Here is a 25,770-nt window from a genome sequence, read left to right as displayed (position 1 = left end):
ATGTTTCTAAGTATCTGATGCAAGAAAGGCACGTGTTATGTTGAAACAATAACCTGCGTGGCTTGTGTTGTAAGAAAACTCTTGTAGACAAGGTCTTATCAGCAGCCATGAGTTAATCATTGAACCCACACCTATTGTCCTCAAGCAAATAGCCTCCAACTTGTCTGTGGTCTGTTTGGAACAGGGGAGCTGGGGGTTGGTTTTACTGAGTAAAAGTATCACTGCCACGGCCAGGAAGCCTACAAGCCGTCACAGATAATGAGTATTTACAAATGGATACTTGCTGGTTTCAGTGCTCAGGTGGGACCCCATGCATCCATTTGTGAAAGCCTGCAAATTCAGGCACATCCCATAGGTTGGCCATTTGCCAGATGCCACTGGGAAGGTGACAAGTCTAAGCCACTTTGCAAATAATTTAGCTGAAAATGAGTGATGCACCATCAATAACTCTAGGAGACTGGAAGTGAACGATAGGCTTTTATTAACAGCGAAAAGGGAGCACGACATGTCGGAGACTGAGGGAGGAGCAGTGCCCCAATCGCCTTTATACAGGGGTCTGTGGGAGGAGCCACAGGATCAGTCAGCAGAGGGGCGTGTCCAGACAGGTATACACAGTTTACCACAATGAGTGCCGCAAATTTACTCATGTTTCAGTCAAGCACATTTATTATCAGAGACTGTGTAAATGATGCACCTTGATATTTGTTTGCTTACGAGCAGCCACAAAGCAAGAACCATGAAGAACCCAATTTTTAAAAAAGGACACCATAACCAGAGAAAGAAGAAAGAAGAAAGTGGCATGCAGACAATAGGTGCAAATGACAGCACTCTGAACCAGACTGAGCTCTTAGATCTGTCCCCCGGAGCAGCAGTAGGTCCAAGCCTCCATCTCAAGTTCATCATTTTAACGGGGCAAAAATGCCGTGAAACTCGCACAGTTGACAGCCACTGGGGAGAGGAATGAACATCACGGGACAGCGAGTGAAATGAGCTCAACCCTCGCGGGCATTCCAGTCTATCTGGGGAGGCATTTAAATTGTCCAAGCAACGATTAGGGTCTCGCTCCAAGACCTGGTCCCAGTGCAGAGATACACCCAGACTGCACAGCCTGAAGCCATTCTCAATCTCACCAAATCCGCTCGGCACTTGCAGCGATCCAACCTCGCACCCAGGTTAGGTTGAAGGGTATCAGAACTCTTCCGCATTGATTCCTCTCCAATCCAAATGAATATCTCCAGTTGCTTGAAGTATAGAGGTAGAGTTACTCCAGCTGCCACACATAACTGTGGCTAATTTCCTTGTTGTCAGTTCCAGTTGACATAAATCACTAAGTGAAGAAGCTTTACAGAGTAATTCACTTTCCACAATGACAAGATTCTGAAGACTACATGCTGCAATGTCTCCTACACATCCGTTACTTGTTCTCTTCCAGTAGTTCCAACAGTTCCAGGTTTCCCTTCTTATTGATGCTGCTACTTCAAAATGCTAACGTCTTCAAAATTAATGTTAAGTTCAAAGTACAGATTAAAACTTATTATCAGAGTACATACGTCACCACATACAACCCTGAGATTCTTTTTCCTAGCAAACCTATAGAACAGTAACAATGTAATAGTAATAGGATCAATGAACAACAAACTGTGCAAACGCAAATATAAATAAATAGCAATAAATAACGAGAGCATGAAATAAAAGTTAGACCAAGAGTTGTGGGAACACCAGAAATAGAGTGAGTGTAGTTATCACCTTTTGTTCAAGAACCTGATGGTTGAGGGTTAGTAACTGTTCTTGAACCTGGTGGTGTGAGTCCTGAGGCACTTGTACCTTCTACTTGATGGCAGCAGTGAGAAAAGAGCAAGGCCTGTATGGTGAGGATCTTTGATAAGGGATACTGCTTTTCTATGGCAATGTTTCATGTAGATGTGCTCAATGGTTGGGAGAGCTTTACCGGTGACATACTGGGCGAAATTCACCACCTTTTGTAGGATTTTCTGCTCAAAGGCATTGGTGTTTCCATCCCAAGCCATGATGCAGCCAGTCAGTGCACTTTCCACCACACATCTATAGATGTTTGCCAAGGTTTTTTTGACATGCCAGATCTCCAGACTCCTAAAGTAGTCCTGCTGTGCTTTCTTTGCAATGATCTTTATATGATGGGCCCAGGAGAGGTTCTCTGAGATAGTGACACTCAGGAATTTAAAGTTACCCTCACAGTTAAGTGGGTGCATGGAATACACTGCCAGCCAAAGTGGTGGAGGTGGATACAATTGGGTCTTTTAAGAGACTCTTAGGTACCTGGAGCTTAGAAAAATAGAGGCTACATGGTAGGGAATTTCTAGGCAGTTCCGAGAGTATGTTACATGGTTGGCACAATATTGTGGGCCGAAGGGCCTGTAAATTGATGTAGATTTTCTATGTTCTCTCCACTTATGATCATACAATGCTTACTGGCTCATGGACCCCTGATTTCCCTCTGCTGACGTCAACAATCAGTTCCTTGGTCCATTGACATTGAGTGAGGGGTTGTTGTTATCACACCACTTGGCCAAATTTTCAGTCACCCTCCTGTATGCTGATTCACCGATGATACAGCCCAGAACAGTGGTGCCATCAGCAAACTTGTATATGGTGTTGGACTTGTACTCAGCCACACAGTCATAAGTGTGAAGCAAGTAGATCAGGGGGCTAAGCATACAGCCCTGTGGTTCTTCTGTGCTGATGGAGATTGTGGAGGAGGAGTGGGGTCGTCTGCAAATGAGGAAATCCAAGATCCAATTGCACAAGGCCCTGGTCTTGGAGTTTACTGATTAGTTTTGAGAGGATGATGGTATTAAATTCTGAGCTGTAATAAAGAGCACCCTAATGTATGCATCTTTGCAGTCCACATGTTCCACCGCTGTCTATTTTACCATAAAATGAACCCACAGCCCTCCTGTAGTCTATAATGCATAAGCAGACTAACTAGGAACCCTGAAAATGGTGCTGGGATCAACTTTCCAGATATCAGCATTATGTTTTGCTGAATGGTTATAAGAAATGATGAATCACACACACCCCGACATCGAATCCAGAAGTACCATTTGCTTTAAGCATGCCCTTATTAATCCAGTAAGCGACTTTCAGGAATATCAATGGAGCATTCCAGTAGATGTGTTAGGATGTACTCACAGAGCAAATTGTAAGCTTAATATTTCATTATTAGACTTTCTTTTACTCCTGCTTTAATCCAAAATGAGTGAAATAGCACCATATTTCCCTCCAGACATTGAATTCTGAAATTACTCAGACTTTCCATATAGGCAGATTGTTCACACCTATTACGTATAGTAGGCCCAATTTAATGCCTATCTAACATAGAAAAATACAACTTATTTTCTTTTTTATTTCAATTACAGTATTTACCTTTTAAATTGGAAAATGCACAAACTGAAGCCTCAATACTGACATAATAGCTCACCACTATACGCATTTTGAAAAGGTGGGTGTGGTAAACTATGTATACCTGTCTGGACACGCCCCTCTGCTGACTGCTCCTGTGGCTCCTCCCACAGACCCCTGTATAAAGGGGGTTGGAGGCACTGCTCTTCCCTCAGTCTCCGGGATGTTGTGTGGTGGTCTCTTACTACTAATCATGGTCTCTTGCAGCTAATAAAAGCCTATCGTTCGCCTCCCGTCTCCGAGAGTTATTGATGGTGCATCAATGGGTAACTGGAAATCCAGTTAATACATTTTGAGAGTCAAAATCAGTGCTTCATGAACCAGCAAGCTTCTTATTTTCTCTTGTCAGTTCAAATGAAGATAATTTCTTTTAGGATATTTATTGACTCCAAATCATTTAATTAAAGCTTTGAAGCAAATGTGCACTTCTTGGATAAGAAGGGAATTTTTAAAGGACAGTATGGCTTTTGTTGATGTACTGAACATTATCTTTTGTATCTTCTAATGAAGGTTATTTTAGTGAAATTAATGAGGTGTTCATCTACAAAAGTAATTGGTATTAAATTCTTGTCCGCCAATTTTCTTTCTTTTTCTCCTGAAGGCACAAGCTCACTTCAATTTGAAGGGCTCCAGCAGCTATCTGTTACTGTTGAAGTAGGCACTTTGCATTTTAGACAATATATGCAGGCAGCTTATTTGACAATTAAGCCTGATCCTTTCATTAACAGATTTTTCTCCGTGTCTTAAATCTTACAATGGTAATCAGGATGATAACTTTGAATAACAAAGCTAACACCCATATCATTGAGAAACTCTGGGAAAAAAATGCAACCATATAGTAATGCAGACATTATGAAAAAAAGTCTATATTGTGCTGTGGTGTATTAAATTTTATAAAAAAATATTTGATGCCAGTCTGAACAATTGCAAGTGACACTTTAGCTCTGAGTTTGCAGCACTGTGAGATGTCTGTAAAGTTAAACATTGTAGATTTGTTAAATGTTTGTGAATAGTGGCTGCAGTATAGGTTTGTTAAATGTTTGCTAATATCCCCTGGATTCTTGCTTAGCCTCCTGGTGCCAGTGGCACGAGAATGAAAGACCAAAGAGTTTATCTACGGATTGAATCCCTATTCATTGAGGCACCTTCTGCTCTGTTCTTGGGACTTCACCTAAACTGAGGAATCGCGATCAATTGGTGCTTAGGATGAACCCAGGGTGACTTCATGAGTTGGAATTCAGAGCTCCCCCCAACAACAGTAGCAGTCAAGCCCCCAATGACGGCAACAAATGAGTGGTGACTAAGAATTGTGAGCCCTGAAATCTGTGTGGAAATCTTGCTACATAGTACTTAGATCACAAACAAGAGAAAAATCGGTAGATGCTAGCAATCCAAAGACACACACAAAATCCTGGCCTGCTGAGTTCCTCTAGCATTTTGTGTGTGTTGTGTAGTATTTAGTGTAGTTAGGCTCCAAGGTTGACATAGCCGGAGGTGGTAATGAGGACAAGCTCTCACCTACCTATAAAGTGCTTCCACATGGCTTGCGTCTCAAATAGCCTCTGTCAACCAAGTCCAGCTCCTGGCCTTCACGTGATAGAATTGTTCCTACCAACGGGAGAAGGGGCAAAGGCAGGTCTCTGGCACCTCAAAACCAGATGCTTCGGGCAGGTGGGGCTCATTAGTCCTGGTCGACTGCCCACCTAGGAGAAGGAAAACTCTGATTTTAAAACTTCCGCTGCCTTGCGGGCCACACCAAATCATGGGAAAGGCTATGGGAGTAAACCCTGAGAAGAAATCCGGAGCCGGAGTCCCGTAGGCGATCAATAGGGAGGACTTCATCAATCTATTGTCCGGCAACTCCTGCAGCCGAAGAGGCCACCATGTGTAACAATCTTCGTGCCAGTGGATCCTGACCTCCGAGGCCGAGAGAGTGGGACTGTCTCCATGCTAAGGCTTTTTCACTATAATATCTTTCACGCACAGGTCCTTGTGTTGTGCATCTTCATCTTGCAATCGTATCTGCGCTTCGGACTTCGGCCTCAGAAGTCATATGCGTGCCCACAGACGTTGACTGCGCAACACATTCGTCTTCCTTGGACTTCGAGAGACTACTACTACTAGTGTAGTTCATTTGTGCTTTTAGCTTTATGATAATAAATTAGGCTTAAGTTACTTTGTTGTGCTTGTACGCTTATTACCACATCTCCTGAACATTCCAATTGGTTTGGGACTTTTGGGTCTGATCACCCCAGCCCATTATAGCATTATAAGACTACAAATTCATTTCTAGACCAGTTTTGACCAAAGAACCGCTTTATGAATAGGAAATTTGTAAGCTTCAGAAAATTATAATTCAAATATGAAAATCACAAGTAATTTAGTAACTGACAAAGGTAATTCACTAGTCAAACAATTTTGCTTTCCTACTTAAACCTACCAGAAAATCTAGTATATTGGCACTTACTGCAGATTTTAAAGTTTTACAAGCTATAAAGAAACAATTCACATACAGATACTTCATGCAACCTTACTACACAAATAATGAAAACAGAAAAAACAATCCATACACTGGATTTTCTGGTTATACAACATTTAACTAAAACACCACTTTACAACACCATTTAAAACTCTTATCATTGTTAATATTTGAAATTCAATTTAATATTAACTGATGTAGCTAATTATAATTGCAGCTCAAAATCTTTATTTAAAAAAGCCAGGTACTGAGCCAACACAAAACAGACATAAACTTCAATTACATAACAAGTGGAAGTCAGATTTTTGAAAGAAATGAACCACAGAATTACATGAAAACTATAACAGTAAATGCTACATCACATTACTATATGAACCACCTTTGCTGCAGGAGGGCATGAAGTGAAACATTCTCATTTATAAAAGGGAAACAAAAATACTGCCTTAATTAGTGAAAATTGTTAAACCTCCTATAAAACTGTTAAGTCAACATTAAGGCTAATATGGCCACTACAAGACCTGATAAAAAGTCATACTTTTGTACAGCTGGAAAATAAATCATTTTTATACAGTTAGAACATTCAGGACCTTGCATGATTTATCACTGATTGATAAAAAAATGTAATGGGTGAGCAACTGTAGCAAACACCTCTATAAATCTGGATAGTTTAGCTCTTTGCAAATAGTAAATACTATATTTAAGGATACTGGCTTTGGAGGTATTGGTTGTATATTAACTAGCAGGCTACTTACATCAAACAATAGGTTGGCTTGACTTCAAATTGCCCTTTGATTTATTTTTCTTCAAATAAAATTGGAGATTCTAACAATATTTTACATTGGTTTATAGCCAAAATTGAAAATGCAAGCAAATGACGTACACTATAGAATGTAGGGAAGTTACAAATACTGATTTATTACCATAAGATAATTTGTTCCAGTTTCTTTGCCTCCAATATGGTCAATTATGCTGGTTTTCCTTTGACTTCTTAAAAATTCATTGATTGTGATTCGGTCACAGCAAATAAACCGTAAACATCTTCTGTTTAAATAATTTTGCTTATTTTCTTGAAGGCTACATGTCTCAAGAGATCACACTGTTTTGTAACAATAGTGATCAACACTCATTAAGGTAAACACACTGGGTAGCATTAGAAAATAACACAACCATTAATTAAAAAAACTCACATGAGCCAACTAAATTTCAAACTCCACAATTAGCCCATTATATTGTAGAGCTTAGTGCCTATAACTAAATCTTGTATTTTATGATGATGACCACATTACATTTTGAAACAGTAACATTTCAAAGCAACAGAAGTGGATTATTTCAAAAGGTTCCAGTAACCAACCTGGGCGATTCTTACCTTCATTCAGGAACCATGGTTGGATTTACAGCAAAGTGTCTTAAAGTGGGCACATTTCTTAGAAATGTGTACCTTTAATACTACTACAGTCAATAACTAATATCAACTTAAAATTCCCTTCTGATTAGAATAAGTACTTCCATGAGTGGTGTCCAGTTGAAACCATTATTGGCTGATCTGACAGTCAGTCTTTTAATACCTATCCTAATGTTTGGGATTATTTCTCTCTTTGTTTTACATAGATTCTGCAAATAAATTGTCTAATATGAAACACTTCTAAACACAGAAGAAACAAATTTAAAATTATCGGCACTATGGACAAAATGGTACAAAAGATTTAAGGTAGAAGGGGGTGGGTTCTATGGCATGCTCCCCTGCACAGTTTGCAAAAATTATTTAGTGCATTTTCATCCCAAAAGATGCAAAATTATATTATTTAAATATTAAATCTGGACAAGCAAGGTTACTGAGTAATACCTGAAGTGCTATATTGCTATGAGCTGACAGTGTGGAAGCAAATCCGTATGCAACAGCTCAAAACAGAGGTGAGAAATCACCTGTTCAGTTCCATCCTATTTCTCAGAAACCAGGATTAAGATTTAAGACACAGATAGGCAGCCACAGTTATTTGTAAAGTACAATTTCACAATAGGACACAAAATTGAGTATATCAGGAGAAGGAAAGTTTGAAACAGATTTGAATTAAATATGCAACTTTTAAAAAAACATCTAGTCTACTATTTTTATGCTGCCATAAACCAAGGCTGCTTGGAACTGGAAAAGCTACTTTGCATTCCATGTTGCACTAGAATAGAAAAAAAAGTGACAAAGTACATGGGAAATACATTCTTTTTGTGGCTTGTTACCTTTTGGTAACAATAAGTACTTGCCATTAGCAACTCCTTTAACTTTTGCTCTGTGGCTTCCATGTCTACATCAGAGTTTCCTACTCTATGTCCCTTTGTTCATTTTATGGACTTAGTGCAATGCTTCCTGCAGCACAATACCTGTGCCTAATTTAGAAGTAACTGGTGACAATTTCAGAATTAAAAATCTGAACCATTTCCATGAATAAAAAGGCAGTATCAGGTTTCTCTTCTGGCTTTCATTTTCCTCTTCTCTGTTTTGGCACAGTCTAAAGTGAATCCATTTTCTGCGATAAATCAAAAAAAAGTACTTCAGAATAATGACTTTTTAGAATAATTTACCAACTGCTCACAGCATGTATAACTTCTTCAGCTGAAGGCAATTTCATAAAATTGCCCTCCTTCCTGTTAATTTTTGAAATCCGTTTTTGTCCGGTAGTTTCCAAAGACAACTAAAAAGGTGATATCACACGTATTTTTAACATAGAACCCTGAGCAGACTTAAAATAAAAAATGATTCAGCAGGGTAGAATGCATACATGCCAGTCCAGCTTCCTAATCTCAGAAATACAATGACTCTCGCAGACCTCCAATGCCTGAAGTTACCAAGGAGGGTGCAGGGAAGCCAGAGGCACTGAGGCCCTGCTATTTTAGCAACAGCTCATAACTTAGATAGAAGAAAAGGAGATTTGGTGGGGGGGGGGGGGGGGGGGGGATGTGGTTAAAATTAGACCACATAGCAAATTGCTTAATAGCTGCTTTACCAAAATACAAGAGTGATTTATTTAAAGCTTATGACCATTACCCAATCTGATGACAACTTCTGATTCAGTAAACAAAAGAGAAGTGCTAATATGACATTAAATTGATTGCAGATGAAAAAGAGGAATCACTAAAAACAGAAGAGACTAACTAAGCAATTTTCAATGATTTTGCTGCAAAAATGAGAATGTTTTGTACCAACCAGTGGTTCACTCACATTCCCACGAATAATTGTAAGAAACTGGCTCAGATGTTGTTTCTTTTCATAGCATGGCCTTGTGAAGTTCTGAAAAATTAAGACATCTAATACTCAAATCAAAGTTTGTACTGGTTTAAAACACATGGCTTACCTTTAGTGCTTGATGTGCTGGTTCCATTATTCCATTGTTCAGTAAGACCAATATCTGTCAAGCACTGTTCCACTTCAATTCCTGATCTTTGTGGAATCCCCTCTGGATCCACATCCACCAGAATCTTCTTTTGTACACCATCTCTGAGCTGTCACGTAAAAAAACTATGATTAGCTTTATAACAATAACAGTTCTATTAATGTGCTGAGGTGTTACAAAGGCCTTCACAAGTGCAAGTCAACTCAAGTTTATTATCATTTAACTATATATATATATTTATATGGTCAAATGATACACCGTTTCTCCGAAGCAGGGCATAAAATACACCTAACACATAATAATAAGGATGAAATCTACAGATGGATAACATATAAATAAAGTGCATAAATTAAATATTGTAAGATATGGAACAGATAAACCAGTGACACTTAGAATGCGACATGGCAGGAAGTTCAGAAGCCTTATGGCCTGAGGGAAGAAACTATTTCCTATCTTGACCATTCTTGCTTTAATCTGTCAGAGTCCCCTGCCTGATGGTAGAAAGTTAAAGAGGATGCTGGATGGATGGGTGGGATCCTCGATAATACTATGCAGCGCTCCTGATAAATGTTCCCGATGGATGGTAGTGATCCTCTCAGTCGTTCTCAAAATCCTTTGTGGGGCCTTCCATACCAGATGGTGATGCAACTTGTCGGGATGCTCTCAATGGTGCTCCTGTACAGCGCAGTTAAGATGGCGGGGGGAGGGAAGCCTTGCTTTCCTCAGTCTCCCTAGGCACTCACTATCCATTAAAATATGGCACGGAGTCATTAAAGAAATATTCTTGTACTATCTGCTCATTCAAATCACTTCTGTGTCCTGCCAGAACTGTTCACAAATTGGATGCATTGTCTACACACCTGGACAATCATGGCCTCACTTTATTTGAATGCTGTTAGTTATCTGCAGGATAGCCAAAGGCTCCTCAGTAGAGTGGAACCAGAATTATCACTTGCAGTAGCGAGAGGAAGGGAGTCCAGGTGGGAGGACATCAGAGCTGAACAGTGGTAGGGCTAAGGGCATGACCACCTTAAGAGTTGTAGAAAGGAAGTCCTGGAGGAAGGAGTTCAACTAGACAGTTAGGGGCCACAGAAATTAACATGTTTTTTTATCGTTGTCATTTAGACCATCAGCGTGCATCTATACTGTCCTTCACTATTATGGTGTTCTTTTACAAGCTCGGGAGAGGTTGTTAACTGTCCCTTTTCTGATCATCGAAGTAATTTTCTTGAAAGTCTGTCACAAGTTTCAAATGTTAGAATGCATCCTATAAACAGGACAGAATTCAAAAAATTCACATTGCAGTCAAACAATGTTTTGCTCTACTTCTACCTCCATCTGAAAAACTTCAGAACAAAACAAAACTTTACCAACCTTTATTTCTGACTCCGTTACAACAAAATGGACATCAGAGAAGCCAGGAGTAACTGGATATGTTTTGCCTGGCTCATCATGTGATATAGAACCCGGTTTCTCCAATGTCATCTAGAAAACAAAATGCGACCTTACTCCTTGCCTTGCTAAATCTTTCTTACTTAAAACCTGAGTCATTCACTTCCCAAAACGAAGAGCGGCTTTTCTCCTTTCAAATCATTATGTTCTTGTCCTCCTTCTTCTGCTATTCCATGAAACACAATTTAATAATAAAGCAATAATTCGCAGAATGACAAAATTATTGAGTTTAACTGCAGCTTGCATTAGCTTTTTGTGCAGTCGATGAGGATCCATAGTAGCAGTGACCGTTTTTTAAGTGTGCTATTGTGATCTGAAAGGCAGTACTGGCTCAAACAGAGTCAACATTAACTTTGAAAATCAGGTGATATATTAAGGGGGTTGGAAGCAAGTTGGAAGGAAGGGAATGGGGCTAATGGTGTAGTCTTTACAAAGAACCAGCTTCAGACTGGTGAGCTAAACAGAGTTCCTCTAACTGTGATTCTATTGTTATTTGCTTTTGGCTTGTAGGAAAGTTGATGAAGCTGGAAGGAAATTGGATTTCAGATGTTGCCACCAGGGAATGATGTGAGGGGACCTTAGAGGAAAGCTACATGTATGTTTGGGCACAATGAAAGCAATAATGCAATCCAGTTGCTGGCTCTCTGCTCAACTGAGCTGAACTTGATTTTAATAGTTTCACGGCACAGAAGAAGAATGTGAAAGTCACCCTGCATCAGAGAACTTCCGCACCTCTGTGGTTATACGGCATTTCGCAGACAAAATTGTGTTTTTTTTGAAAAAGGGCTGATGATATAGATCCATCCCATTGGTGGCCAAAGTAGGTGTGTTGTACTGAAAATACAAATATGGGCTGGAGTATATTACCAAAAGCCAAATATCACCCCGAACAGGAACAGATTTTATTCTCAGATTGGTATCCTTGTCTTTGAGCATTTAGATGCTTTGCATTCTTCTAGTAGTCTTAAAATGTTCAAAATATTTACAGAGATAATCTGCCTCTTCTGCTCAACAATTATTACACTGCATGTCTAAACTCTGAATCCATTTTAAAACCAATTCTAACAAAATGTACTTAAACCAATCTTGTTGAAAGCTCTTAAATACATTGCATAGGAAATTTTACAAACAATTGATGATGCAAATTATTTTACTGTATCCTCTTGATTTAAAGTAAAATATATTCAAAAATATGAAAAAAATCTGAACTGGTAGGAATTTCATCAAAAAATCTTAAGAATAATAATTCAGTTCCATTATGTACTTGCATTGTGCCTTGAGGCATTCTGTTGTATTAGATATGCTCAGTTAGTACCCATATTTCTTGTTGATTAAACAACCATCAAGAATGTTTTTCAAATTTTCAAAAAGGCTATTTTTATCTTTCATACCACATACCACTTCCCTTCCAGCAGAATCTTCTATATGCTTGCCCTTCTTCTTTCTCTTCTTTCGTTTTGACTTCCCACTGCTTGCAGGATTCATCTGAGACTTTTCTTCTTCTTCTTCAGACATCTGGGCAATAGGAACAAACAGGCACTCAGTTCATTGCACTGGGTATAACATTCCACAATAAATGTCCTGCTGCATACAAAGCTGCTCCCTGTCTTCACCTTGGATACTCTGACCAGTTACCTGATATGCTAATTCCTGCATACTGACTACCGTCAAACCAGTACAAAGGGAGATAAAGACATTGAGATTAAGAGCCAGGAGGTAATGTTGCAGCTACATAGGACCCTGGTCAGACCCCGGTCAGACCCCACTTGGAATACTGTGCTCAGTTCTGGTCGCCTCACTACAGGAAGGATGTGGAAGCCATAGAAAGGGTGCAGAGGAGATTTACAAGGATGCTGCCTGGATTAGGGAGCGTGCCTTATGCAGGTTGAGTGAACTTGGCCTTTTTTCCTTGGAGCGATGGAGAATGAGAGGTGACTTGATAGAGGTGTACAAGACGATGAGAGGCATTGATCGTGTGGGTAGTAAAGAGGCTTTTCCCCAGGGCTGAAATGGCTAGCACGAGAGGGCATAGGTTTAAGGTGCTTGGAAGCAGGTACAGAGGAGACGTCAGGGATAAGTTTTTACGCAGAGAGTGGTGAGTGTGTGGAATGGGCTGCCGGTGGTGATGGTGGAGGCGGAAACGATAGGGTCTTTTAAGAGGCTCCTGGATGGCTACATGGAGTTAGAAAAATAGAGGGCTATGGGTAAAGCCTAGCTAGTTCTAAGGTAGGGACATGTTTGGCACAGCTTTGTGGGCCAAAGGGCCTTTATTGTGCTGTAGGTTTTCTATGTTTCTATGTAGATCTGGCCAGCAGGACCAACATCAGTGTTGTGGGACATGTTCAGTGAGGTGGCCATCTACAACCAATACTTTAACATTGATGAATACTGCATGTGAGATCTGTGTTTGGCTACATAGAGAAGTACATTGAGGGTGTCACCATTATTAATCACATTTACTGTATCACAAAGCAAATCAGAAGCCACGGCTGACAGCAGAGTCCAGGCATGGCTGAGAGATCAGGATGCTGCATTCAGATTGGGGGATAAGACAGCTCTCAAGTCAGCCAGCTGTGCTTTCCTGCACCAAAGTTCAAAGCAAATTTATTATTGAAGTACATTGGTGTCACCATATACAACCCTGAGATTCATTTTCTTGCAGACATTCACAGTAAATCCAAGAAACACAAAAGAATTCAAGCATAACCACCCCATCCAATATGCAAAAACTAATCTCAGGTTTGTATATAGTGACAAATATGTACTTTGAAAATAAATTTACTTTGAATTTTATGGTGTGGGAAAGCACTGTGTAAATACAAAAAGGGAATAAAGTAATAACAACAAAAAAGCTTATGTACCTAGTTACACAGCAATTTTTAAGTAAATCTCCAGAAAGCCACAATACTAAACACCACTAGAATAGTCCAAAAGTTCCTAGCAATTGAGAAATGAGTGTACTTGGCTATGCCCATTCTTCAGGTTTTACCAACTTGAACTGAGAAAAAATAAAAATACAACAATAATAAATACCGTAGATGTCGGATTATAAGCCGCTACTTTTTTCCCACATTTTGAACAGCTTTGAACTCTGCGGCCTTTAATACGGTGCGGCTAATGCATTATTTTTTTCATGCCGCCAAAAACATTTTGCCTCGTAACAGCAGACCAATAAAATTGATGAGTAGTTCACAGAGGTCCAATGAAATTGTACGATAAATCAAGCGCACTTTCACAATTAAATTATTGTAAATCAGTCATTTGTACTCACCCTCATCAACATGGAAAACACTCGAAGAAAAGCATTGTGCTGCCTTTATGGCAGTTATTTAGTTTATAATATTTTCGCTTAGTAATTCATTTGTTAGTTAAAGTTAGAAGTGTTTTAACTATATTTGTTTTCTGTACTACATCGCGGGATGCTATGACGTCACACCCGGTTTCGCCGCGTCTTGTGGGATACCGGTTTGCGATAAACGGGAAGGAGGGGGGGAGCGGCATTACGCGAGCGGCTTTGAATCTGAGCGAACGCTGCTTTTAAGTTAAAGGCGATCAATAACTTTTCCTGGTAGGCTGCAGTATATATATTTTTTACCAGTCGTTAGGAGATATTGGAATGTTGTTCAGTAAAAAAGTATACGCAACGTATATTTAAAAGTAGCCGCGTTACAGGCACGGTTCGAAAAAAAGCATTTGCAATATGTATTTGTTTATGTTACCATATGGATTTAATTAAAAGTTAAAAAATCCTCACGTGTAATATCTTTCTGTGTAAATATCTCATATTACAAAGTGGGACACCCGCGGCCGAAAATCCGGTGCGGCCTGTACAAGTAAAAAATTGATTTTCTTTCTAAAATTAGAGCCAGCGGCTTTTAATCAGGTGCGCTCTGTAGTCCGGAATCTACGGTAAATAAAGCATCAAAAGCATAACATTGAAGAGTCCTTGAAAATGAGTTGATAGGTTGTGGGAATAGTTCAGTGCTGGGATGAATGAGGTTAAGTGAGGAAGGCAAAACAGTCATTTCTGTGACACCAGTGACATGAACTGCATGTGTCAGGACTTCAGACAGTAACAGGCTACAAGTCTACCCTGCGCTTCAATAACAGTGACACTTTTTTCCCCTGATAGACATTTTATTGATCCCAAAAGAAATTAGTGTCGCAGTAGCATTACAAGTGCACGAATATACAAATACTAGAAGTATGAAAGAATAAAAGTAAGTTACCTTAAAAATAAGATGTACAAGATTTACGAGTCAAAGATTACAAGTTCATTTCCCCGGCTATAGGTTGACTCATTATAGAGCCTGATGGCTGAGGATAAGAAAGACCTCATATAGTTCTCTTTGGAGCAGAGCAGTTATCTTAGTCTAGAATAAAAAGTGCTCCTCTGTTCAGCCAAAGTGGCATGTAGGAGGTGAGAAACATTGTCCAGAATTGCCAGGATTTACTGGAAGGTCCTTTGTTCTACAACAGAACCAGCCTTTCTAATCAGTTTATTGGCATCACCCATGTGGTTGCCATTGCTCAGGCACACATCACATAGATTACACCGGTGATAACAGACTGGTAGAACATGTGAAGGAGAGGCCTGCATACCCCAAAGGATCTCAGCCTCTTCAGGAAGTAGAGGCTAATCTGGCCCATTTTGTACCCTGCCTCTGTGTTGGCACTCCACCCATCTGTCGTTCAGGTGCACCCCCCAGGTACTTGTAGGGCCTCACCATATCCACATCTTCACCATCAATAGTAGCAGGAAGCAGTACAGGCTTAGTCTTCCTAAAGTCCAGCACCATCTCCTTTGTCTTACTGATGTTGTGCTGCAGATGATTCAGCTTGCACTATTTAACAAAGGCCTCCAACAGGGCTCTGTATTCATCTTCTTGTCCTCCTTTTATACACCCAACGAATGCCGAGTCATCAGAGAATTTCTGCAGATGGCATGACTCCATGTTCTATCTAAAGTGTGAGATATACGGGGTAAACAGGAAGGGAGCCAATACAGTCCCTGTGAGGCCTCCACACTGCTTATAGCCATGTCCGACACACAGCTCTGAAGCTGCAGGAACTGTGGTCTGCTAGTCAGGTAATCTATTATCCAGGATACAATGCAAGTGCCAACTTGCATTGAACAGAGCTTTTCCCCCCAGCAATGAGACTGTTTGATATTGAAGACACTAGAAAAATCTGAAAACATGATCCTCACAGAGCTGCCCTGCTTATCCAAATGGAAGTAAGCTCTGTCCAGCAGGTAGATGACAGTATTATCAACTCCAATGTGCTCCCGGTGGCAAGCCACAGGGGATCGAGGGCTAATCTGACCAGGATTGGAGGTGAGCCAGGACCAGTCTCTCTAGGGTCTTCCATGTTGTGTGAGGTCAAGGCCAATGAACGGTAATCATTCAAGACTTCTGGTCATCCCTACTTGGGTACTGGGACCACACGTAATATGTTCCCCACAGTCAGGACCCTTTCCAGGCCGAGACTCAGATTGAAAATGCGCTGGAGAACTCCACACAGCTGCTCAGCACACTTGTCCAGGACCTTGAGGTTCACACCATCCAGTCCCAATGCTTTGCCATGTCTGGGTTTCCTCAGAGCCCTTCTCACCTGCTCAGTAGTGAAGGCGAGTCCATGATGACCGTGGAGTTGGAGGAAGGTGGGGGATGTGAAGGTGAAGATCGGGATAGTACATGGAGGTATAGCTGGTAAGTGCAGGAGAAGGAGGGATGTAGACAGTAGCAGCCAGGGTTGTTCATCTACGTGTTGAACCGGAGGGGGGAGGAGGGAAGAGGGATGGCACTGGAACTGGTGTGCTGAGGGAGGGCAGGAGGGCAGGAGGAGATTGACAGGAGGGCAATTGTCAAACTTATTGAAGAAGTGGTTTAGCTCAGGTTTCACGGCAGCCATCACCATTCTGGTGCCTAAGAGTGCTACAGTAATCTGCCTCAATAACTATTGTCCAGTAGCACTGACCTCAACAATAATGAAGTGCTTTAAGCAGATGGTTTGGATCACATTAAATTCCATCTTCCTGCTACATTGGACCCTTTCCAGTTCGCTTATGAATCAAATTGGTCCACTGATGATGCCTGTCTCTGCACTTCAGACTGCCATGTCCCGCCTGGAAAATGGTGCCTTAAGTGACAGGATGCTGTTTACTGAGCTCAGCTCAGCATTTAGTATGATCATCCGATCATCCCTCAGAAGCTGGAGGGTGAACTCTCCTCACTGGATCACAACAACTCTCTCTGTAATTGGATCCTGGACTTCTTGACAGTCTGTGTTGGCAGAAAGATCTCGAGCTCCATCATGCCGAGCACTGGTACTCTCCAGGACTGTGTGCTCAGCCCAATGCTGATACATGACTGCATTGCTAGATCCCGTTCAAGCTGCATCACCAAGTTCGCCGAGGACACAACAGTGGTTGACCTCATCTGTAATGACAACAAGATGGCATACACAGAGGACGTAGAGCAGCTGGTAAATGGTGTGAACACAACTATGTGGAGAAAACCAGACATAATTGTGGACTTTAGGAAGGTACGGGCTGAGCACTCCACTGCACATACACGGCTGCTCCACGGAGAGAGTTAGGAGCAACAAGTTTCGGGGACATAATGGACAATCTCACCTGCTTCTTCAATGCCACCTGCTTGGTCAAGAAAGTACGGCAGTATTTACACTTCCTGAGGAGGCTTCAAGGTAAATTTGTTATTAAAGTACATATATGACAGCATGTACAACCCTGAGATTCACTTTCTTGTGGGGTGTACACAGTAAATCCAAGAAACACCATAGAATCAATGAAAGACTGCACCCAGCACAGAGACAACCAGTGTGCAAAAGGCAACAAACTGAGCAAATAAAAAAGAGAAAGAATTATAATAAGTAAATAAGCAATAAATGTCGAGAACATGAGATGAAGAAACTTTGAAAGTGAGTCCATAGGTTGTGAGAGCAGTTTAGTGATAGGGTGAGTGAAGAGCCTGATGGTTGTGGGGCAATAACTATTCCTGTTCCCTCAGGCTGCTGTACCTTCCCCCTGATGGCAGCAGCAAGAAGAGAGCATGACCTGGTTGTGGGGGGGGTCCTTAATAATGGATGCTGCTTTCCTGTGACAATGCTCTATGTAGATGAGCTTTTACCCATGATGGACTGGCAGTACTGTTACGAATGTGCAGCAACTCTGAGGGGCCGAAGGGTACAGAGTCGCCCCCTCCTTCTTGAGAATTGCAAGATCGCTATTAATTCGGGTCTGGGACCCAGGAAATGAGAGAGAATCCTCAAGGTTTTGGAATGTGTCCTGGCCTCAGCGACAAAGCCACGGATAACGGCCATTGTCTCTTGGAGACGGAATTGTGTATTAAGTACTGTACTATTCATTGAAGCCCTTAGGGGACGACCAGAGTGGGCTGGTTGAGGGATTGCATCATCCCAACATCTGAGACCCCGTGAGTAAGGATAAAAGAGGGTCTGGGGAACAACCCCTTTAGACGCACCAGGAGAAACGCTGGAAATCCAGTGACAGCGTTTGATAGCCAAAGCCGGTGGGGCCCGTGTGCATCCTCCCTTGCCTGGGTAGCGGGCTCGCCACGGAAGAATGGCTTTAGCTAAAGGAGAGGCCACAAGTGACCGGCCACACCAACGGAACTCTCGAAGGATCGAAATCATAAAAGGAAAAGCCGGCAAGTTTCTAAAAATGTCTCTCTTGACTCCAACCAAAGGCTGCAGCCTGAATGAAATGAGTGACTTTTATATTTCCATCAGACAATACATTATCCCCTAGACAACGATACAGCTATTTCTTATTGATTATTATTATACCCGCACTTTTAGATTTAGTATTGACGACGTATATTATCTGTATGGTTGCATTGATATTATTTTTGTGTATTTTTACTAATAAATACTGTTAAAAATAGTACCATCAGACTTCAACGGACCTCTCTATCTTTGCTGGTAAGTGACCCAGTTACGGGGTTTGTAACAGTACCCACAACTTTTGTAGGGTTTTCCATTCAAGGGCATTGCTGTTTTCATACCAGGCTGTGTTGCAACCAGTTAATATACTCTCCGTCATTCCATCTATAGCTTGTAAGAGGATCACAACCTTGGTGGTTTGGAGGCTTGCATGAGAGCCAAAGCTATGTTGGCTGGACTGAGGGCTTTATGCTTTGGCTCTTAGTAAGGTCACCCATGCCAAAGGTGGGAGGCCAGACCAAGACTGGTCCACCAGTCCTCCAGGTTGGGGGGTTCAACTCTGTGCTAACAACCCTGAATGGTAAAACAAAACTATTATGGAAACAGCAATGAAGATCCTTCTACACCTGAGTGGTCAAGGACAAACAGATGGAGGGCCTTCATTGCTGCCCTAAACACCAGCAAAGTAATGAGCAGTAAATAAGTAATACATTAATAGAAGTTTGTCAAAGTTCTAGATGTCATGCTGAATCTCTGCAAACTTTTAAAGAAATAAGATTTGTTGCTGTGCTTTCTTTGTGATTGCACTTACATGCTGGGCCCAGGACAGATCCTCTGAAATTATAACTGAGGAATTTAAAGTGGTGATCCTCGCCACATGGACCGTTAGTTTCCTCCTCCTGAAGTCAATCAGGTTGTTGTATCACCACAATGTCCCTCCTACAAGCTGAATTTGATTTGGCCAACGACAAACTTAAATATGGCATTGGAGCTGTGTTTAAACTCCCAGCCATAAGTATAATAGCAGGTAGAGCAGGGGGCTAAGCACACCTGACTGGTAAAACAAAACTGTTATGGAACACCTGTGCTGATGAAGATTGTGGAGATGTTACCACCAATCTGAAATGAGGATCCAATTTCACAAGGGGGTATTGAGGCTAAGGTCTTGAAGTTTATTGATTAGCTTTGAAGAGATGATAGTATTGAATGCCGAGCAGTAATTGATAAAGAATGTCTTGGTGTACGCACCTTTGATGTTCCTGAGTGGAGTAAATAGTCAACGAAATGACATCTGCTGGGGACCTGTTATGTCAGTAGGCAAATTAGAATGGTCCCACATGGTTTCCTAGGTGGGAGTTGATACGGTTCAACACCAATCTCTCAAAGTGCTTCATTACAATGGATGTAAGTGTTACTGGACAACCATCTTTGAAACAGGTATCACATTCTTCTTACACATCGTATAACTGAAACATGCCTGAAGCTGGTGGGCAGACTGCCAAAGCGAGAGGTTGAAGATATCCGTGAACACACCAGCCAGCTGATCAGCACAAGTCTTTACTATACTTGGTCATGTATCCTGTCTGGGCCAGATGCTTTCAGTGGGTTCACACTCCTGAAGGATGCTCTCACGTTGGCCTCGGAGACTGAAATCACAGGGTCATCTGGGGCTGTGGGAGTTTGAGAAGGTCCCTCCATGTTTTGATGGTCTTAAGTGAGCATACAAGGCAATGTGCTCATCAGGGAGTGTAGCCTTGTGACCTCTGTTGCTTGTTTCACTTTGTAAGAGGTAATAGCATTTAAGCCCTATCACAGCTGTCAAGCATCCTTCAGTGATTCAAGGTTGGTCTGGAATTGCCCATTTGTATGTGGGATGGCTTTCCAGAAATCATGCCCTGGACCTCTAGTGGCAAGTGAGGACCCCTCTCTAACCAATTTTCACAGGAGTACACTGTGACCGTCTTGACGAGCTACATCACCTATTGGTGCAGGAATTGCAAGGCATCTGATCACAAGTTCCTGCAAAGGGTTGCGAGAACTGCTGAGAGGATCACTGGGGTCTCTTCCACCCATCACAGATATGTATCAGGGCTTTTGGCGTTGTCAATGATCACTCGAGTCCGTTCAATCTCTTTGACCTACTACCATCAGCCAGGAGGTACGGCAGTATTAGGATAAGAACTGTTAGGATGGGAAAGAGTGTTTTGCTCCAGGCCATAAAGCTACTGAACTCCCCACCACCACCCAGCTCTCATCACGCATGAAGTGCCAGTTGTGTTATATTGTTCACTTTATTATTTGTTAATTTAGAATCAGATTTAATATCACCTGCATATGGTGTGAGATTTTTCAAACTTTACAGCAGCAGAACAATGATATACATGATAAATAAATATAGAGGCAAAACTTAGTTACATTAAGTATATATGTGTCTATTACATAGTTAAGTTAAAATAAATAGTAGAAAAAAACAAATAAGAAAGTAATGAGGTAGTGTTCATGGGTTCAATGTCCATTTAGGAATCGGATGGCAGAGGGGAAGAAGCTGTTCCTGAATCACTGAGTGTGGGCCTTCTGACTTCTGTAGCTCCTTCCCAATAGTAACAACGAGAAAAGGGCACGTGGTGTGGGGTCCTTAATATCATTTTATGTGTTATGCATTTGAGATATATGTAGTGACTTTAGTCAGGAGGAACATTGTTTCATTTGGTAGTATACATATGTACGGTTGAATAACAATGAACTGAACGCGATCTGAACCATCAAGAAATTTGGCTGGCACTCAAGTGTATTGTTGAACTGTTGTTAACTATCAACTACAGCAGATTGTCATTCAGCTGGGACATTAGACATTAAACCAGTGCCCAAATTCTCTTTTAGAAGAATGTAAGACATTTTGACATCTTTCAAAAAAGGAACATGGGTGTAGACTCAGAAGCCTTGTTTGGTATTTATCCCTCAACTCACATCATTAAAAGGAGTGAATTTTACTGATAGCTCACCAAGCTTGCTGAAAGGCATTATTGTCAAGATAAGGAGTGACTATGAAAAGTGCATTGTAACATGATATTTTTTCTTTAACTTGTATTCACATCAATGCAAATTTCAAAGCTGTATGCTCATATCGCTGATCATATTGGATGTTAACATTGAGTATTTACAGTAAATGACAAAATATCAATCTAAATATTTAGATATGTTACTTATAGCTCTAACCCACTACAGGAAGCCTCGCAGATGAGTTGCTTGGCTGGAGGATGTTAGTTAAGAGGCAAGATTAGCTTGGCAATATTAAGAGAGAATGGACAGTATAATTGAGAAGGATTAACTTTTCCCAAGCAGAGAAGTAAATAGCTGGGGTGGATGTTTTGCATAGTGGTGAAGCAGGTGTATGACTTAATATAACTTATCAAAGGATTTGTAGGGTTAGACATTGGAAAAGATGATTTCCCATTATTAAGAGGAATCACAGAAATGTAAAAAGTTGGCCACCTTGTATATGTGAGCCAATCATACCAGCAAGATAGTGGTCTATAGCCTGCAGGTTACTGTAATTGAAGTGCTCAACTAGGTGCTCCAAATAAATATTTATTTAGAGAGTCTGCGTAGAACACGCTCTTTCAGCCCAATGACTCATCTATTTAACCCCAGCCTAATCACAGGACAATTTACAATGACCAGTTTACCTACTAACTGGTATGTCTTTGGAATGTGGGAGGAAACTGGAGTACCTGGAGGAAACACATACAACCACGGGGAGGATGTACAAACTCCTTATCGGAATTGAACTCTGAACTCCCAACACTCCAAGTTGTAATAGTTTCACGCTAACCCACCGTGATGAGGGTTGGTGTTTTCCCCCCCACACTTCCAGGCAGCAAGTTCCAGGTACACACCATTTCCTGGATAATTTTGTTTACTCAAACTCCTCTCAAAACCTTCTAATTCTAACAATGTTCTCTAACCCCCTAATCCAGTTATTTATCTCTTTGATAAAGAATTTGAAACCGTCCTAATTATACTGTCTAGGCCTCTCCAAATGTTATATACACCCTATCCTCATTATATGCATCTTCAGACTATGCGGATTCACGGTTATGTGAGGAACCTATTTCTACCAACTTGCTTTATGCATCCAAAACTCACAGTTATGTGAGGAGCACTGCTTTCCCGCCAATACAAGTCACGTGCACACACCTCACAGACTCACTGTTGGGATGAGAAGCACTGCTTTCCCGCCAATACAAGTCAGGTGCGCGTGCCTCACAGTCTCACTCCCGCCAGTCTTGCATTGGTTTTGGCAAGGAGTGGATGTGTGATCTTGCGCTCTTAAACTTTTGTTGTTTTTACCTACACTGCAATGATTTTGCGCTTGAAATATTTAACTATGCCTCCTAAGCATCCGATGTCATGTCTTGGGCCATCAGCTGAGCGGCAGAGAACCACTTTAATAATTGAGAAAAAGTTGGAAATTATAAACAGCGTGGCATCAGGTGAAGGTAACACAGCTCTGGGACGCTACTGCCGGGAACAGAATCTCGCCTTTAAAGTTCTTTTGTTGCTTGACAATGTGCCAGCCCATCCTAAACATTTGGACAGCATTCATCCTAACGTAACAGTGCGTTCCCTAACACAACATTGTTAATTCAGCTACTCAACCAAGGAATATCCACATTCAAGGAGTTTTTTTTTGTTGCAGCGAACTATCTCTCAGATGCTGCAAGCAACAGACAATTTTGAAAATCCCGGGAGTTTTACCAATGGTGAGGGAATGGTGGAAGTCCAAACACTTGGCACAAATGGCGATGGACATGGACCCAAGTTTAGAATGGAGTCAGCATTTCAGTCGTTCCCAGCTGTCAACCCTTCTTCCTTACAAGCAAATTTATGCTGAGAAACAAAATGCTCCCAAGCAAACAACCCTCACCACTTTCTTCAAACCGGTGTCATCTCCTGCTGCCGGCAGTTCTAACAGTTCTGCGAGTCTTCCTTCACCCCTTGCTGTGCTTGATATGATCCTGACGACCACAACCATCCACCTTACCCATGTAAAGCTGCCCGACACCCACAACAACCACTCATCTCCTGGAGCAAACACACCTGCCACTGTTGTTGAGTATTGTACAGTCAGCCCTCCTTATCCGCGAGTTCCGCATGCATGAATTCAACCAGCCACGAATCAAGAAAACCCAGAAGTGCTCTTCCAGCACGCATTCTTCAAGCACGTACAGACTTTTATTTTTGTTATTATTCTCTAAACAATGCAGTACAACAACTATTTACATAGCATTTACATTGTATTAGGCATTATAAGTAATGTAGAGATGATTTAAAGTATACGGGTGGATGTGCGTAGGTTATCGTGGATCGAGATCAAAAAAATCAGAAGTTCTCTTACTAAGTAAGTCAGAACAGCTACATCCAGTATTATTTAGCGTCAGTTAGTCAAATGTTTGTCTCAGAAAATAGTATATATTTTACCTTTCTATGCAGATAAAACACTTAAGAAATGTATGTATTTCAATAATTAAACCACTGCGCTGCTTTGTAATAATTGTAGCTTTCATCGGGGCAGGGCCTTTCTCACTTTATCCTTTAAAATTGTTCCGATCGTTGACCGATGTAGCCTAATGCTTTTCCAATGACCGATGGCATTTCACCTCTTTCCGATCGCTTTATTATTTTCACTTTATTTTCAATCGTGATCGTGATTATTTTTGTGAACAGAAACACTGCGAATTCAGAGCTCTGCTGGGTCCTAAAGTCCACTGCACTGAAACAGATTAAATAAGGGACTTGAGCATCTTCGTTTTTTGGTATCCATGAGGGGTCCCAGAACCAATCCCTGTGGATAAGGCGGGCTGACAGTACACCCTAGTATGTTAACTTTCTATGATTTATTACATTGATTACCTTAAATTGATGAAATATAATACAAATGTTGCCTTGTGGTACTGCTTTTATGTCATATTGGTATGAAAATGTGAATAAATTACAGATGAAACATATTTAGGAAGCCCTCTGGAACGCATCCTTATTTCCTCTATTTAAGTAATTACTCACATTATGCGTCGACTGCGAGGAACGTATCCCCCCGCATATAACGAGGATAGGGTGTACCTTCACTAAGACTCCCTTCAGCTTTTCTTCGTCCAAAAATAAACCAGCTTAGCCAATTTCTTCTCATAGCTCCAGCCCTGCAAAAACTTTTTACACCTCCTTTGCAAGTTGTCAAGCCATGTCACATCCTTTCAGTAAGGTGGCGGCCAGAACTGTGGATATGCTATAGCTTACAAGTGCTTAAACCATCCAGTTCCAGCATTATTCTCTTGCTGTTATGTTCTGTGCATCAGCCAATAAATGGATGCATGTTCTACATCTTAATCACCACTTTGTCCACCAGACTACTTACAGGGAGCTGGGAACATGATCTCTGTTCATCTGCTCAACAGTATCATGCCATTCATCGTGCATTCCCATACCTTACCCACAAAGCTCTTCAAAATGATGATTTATTTCCAAAAATTCATCTACTACCAATGTAAGGCAGAGTGGCCTTTTATTAAGTTTAACGCTTTCTCCACTATTTGAACAACCATCTCACTGGCATCCTTCCATCATTCAGAAATATGCTTGAAGTCAGATAGTATAGAAAATTATGGCTAAAACCACCATCAGTTTCACTACAGCTTGTCTTTTAAATGCACTATTCGGATTGAAAGCTAGTGTGCCAATACCAGTAGACCACCTTCATTCCACCTAAATTCATAACTACAAGTCTTCTCTTGGTCCTGCGATTTGAAACACATTCTGTGCTCTCGATTCCTTTCCACCTCATTTCTGCCCCGGTTAGTGTTGACGTATTTCAAATCCCCTACAAAATTGGCAACTTTTTTTTCCATTTTTGCAAATTTACCTACATTTTTGAATTAGGACATATTTCTGTACCATAGGACATGAACACCTGAGGCATTTAATTGGAGGTTCTGTTTGGGTACAATCTTCTCATCATTACCTTCAGCTTCTCCTTCTCAACTTCTTGAACTATTAAGATTTCCTCTCCTGTCCAGTTGCCCCATTCCTCTGTTGGTGGACTCCAATCTGAGTTAAGGTCAACTGCAAAGGGGTCATCTATAAAACAAAGATATTCAGGCTATAATTTTAAGCATTCACTATAATGGATTAAAAATAGTTCTAAAAATATCAGAGATCCAGCAAAGGTGCTCAGTTCAGGAAGAAACTATTCAGTCCATTTTAAAGATTGACTACCTTCAACTTCAGAAAATTTACTCACGAAATGAATGCCTTGGT

The 25,770-nt window shown here is 41.0% G+C and overlaps 1 protein-coding gene across 1 annotated transcript in view; it reads right to left on the bottom strand.

The window, feature by feature from the left end:
- Positions 1-5,736: 5,736 nt before the first annotated feature.
- LOC140733546 (uncharacterized) overlaps positions 5,737-25,770 on the bottom strand; it is an 85,357-nt gene continuing 65,323 nt past the window's right edge. The window contains exons 8-12 of the mRNA XM_073057009.1: positions 25,475-25,590; positions 12,151-12,267; positions 10,675-10,785; positions 9,262-9,409; positions 5,737-8,436 (exon numbers count right to left, since the gene is read on the bottom strand). Of these exons, the coding sequence (XP_072913110.1) occupies positions 8,369-8,436; positions 9,262-9,409; positions 10,675-10,785; positions 12,151-12,267; positions 25,475-25,590 (560 nt within the window). The 3' untranslated portion in view covers positions 5,737-8,368. The remainder of the gene's footprint in view (positions 8,437-9,261; positions 9,410-10,674; positions 10,786-12,150; positions 12,268-25,474; positions 25,591-25,770) is intronic.

This window comes from Hemitrygon akajei, chromosome 9 (genome assembly GCF_048418815.1).
Source record: "Hemitrygon akajei chromosome 9, sHemAka1.3, whole genome shotgun sequence".
NCBI classification, from domain to species: domain Eukaryota; kingdom Metazoa; phylum Chordata; class Chondrichthyes; order Myliobatiformes; family Dasyatidae; genus Hemitrygon; species Hemitrygon akajei.
Note: the sequence above shows the minus strand (reverse complement) of the source record. Positions and strands in the feature narration are given on the sequence as shown.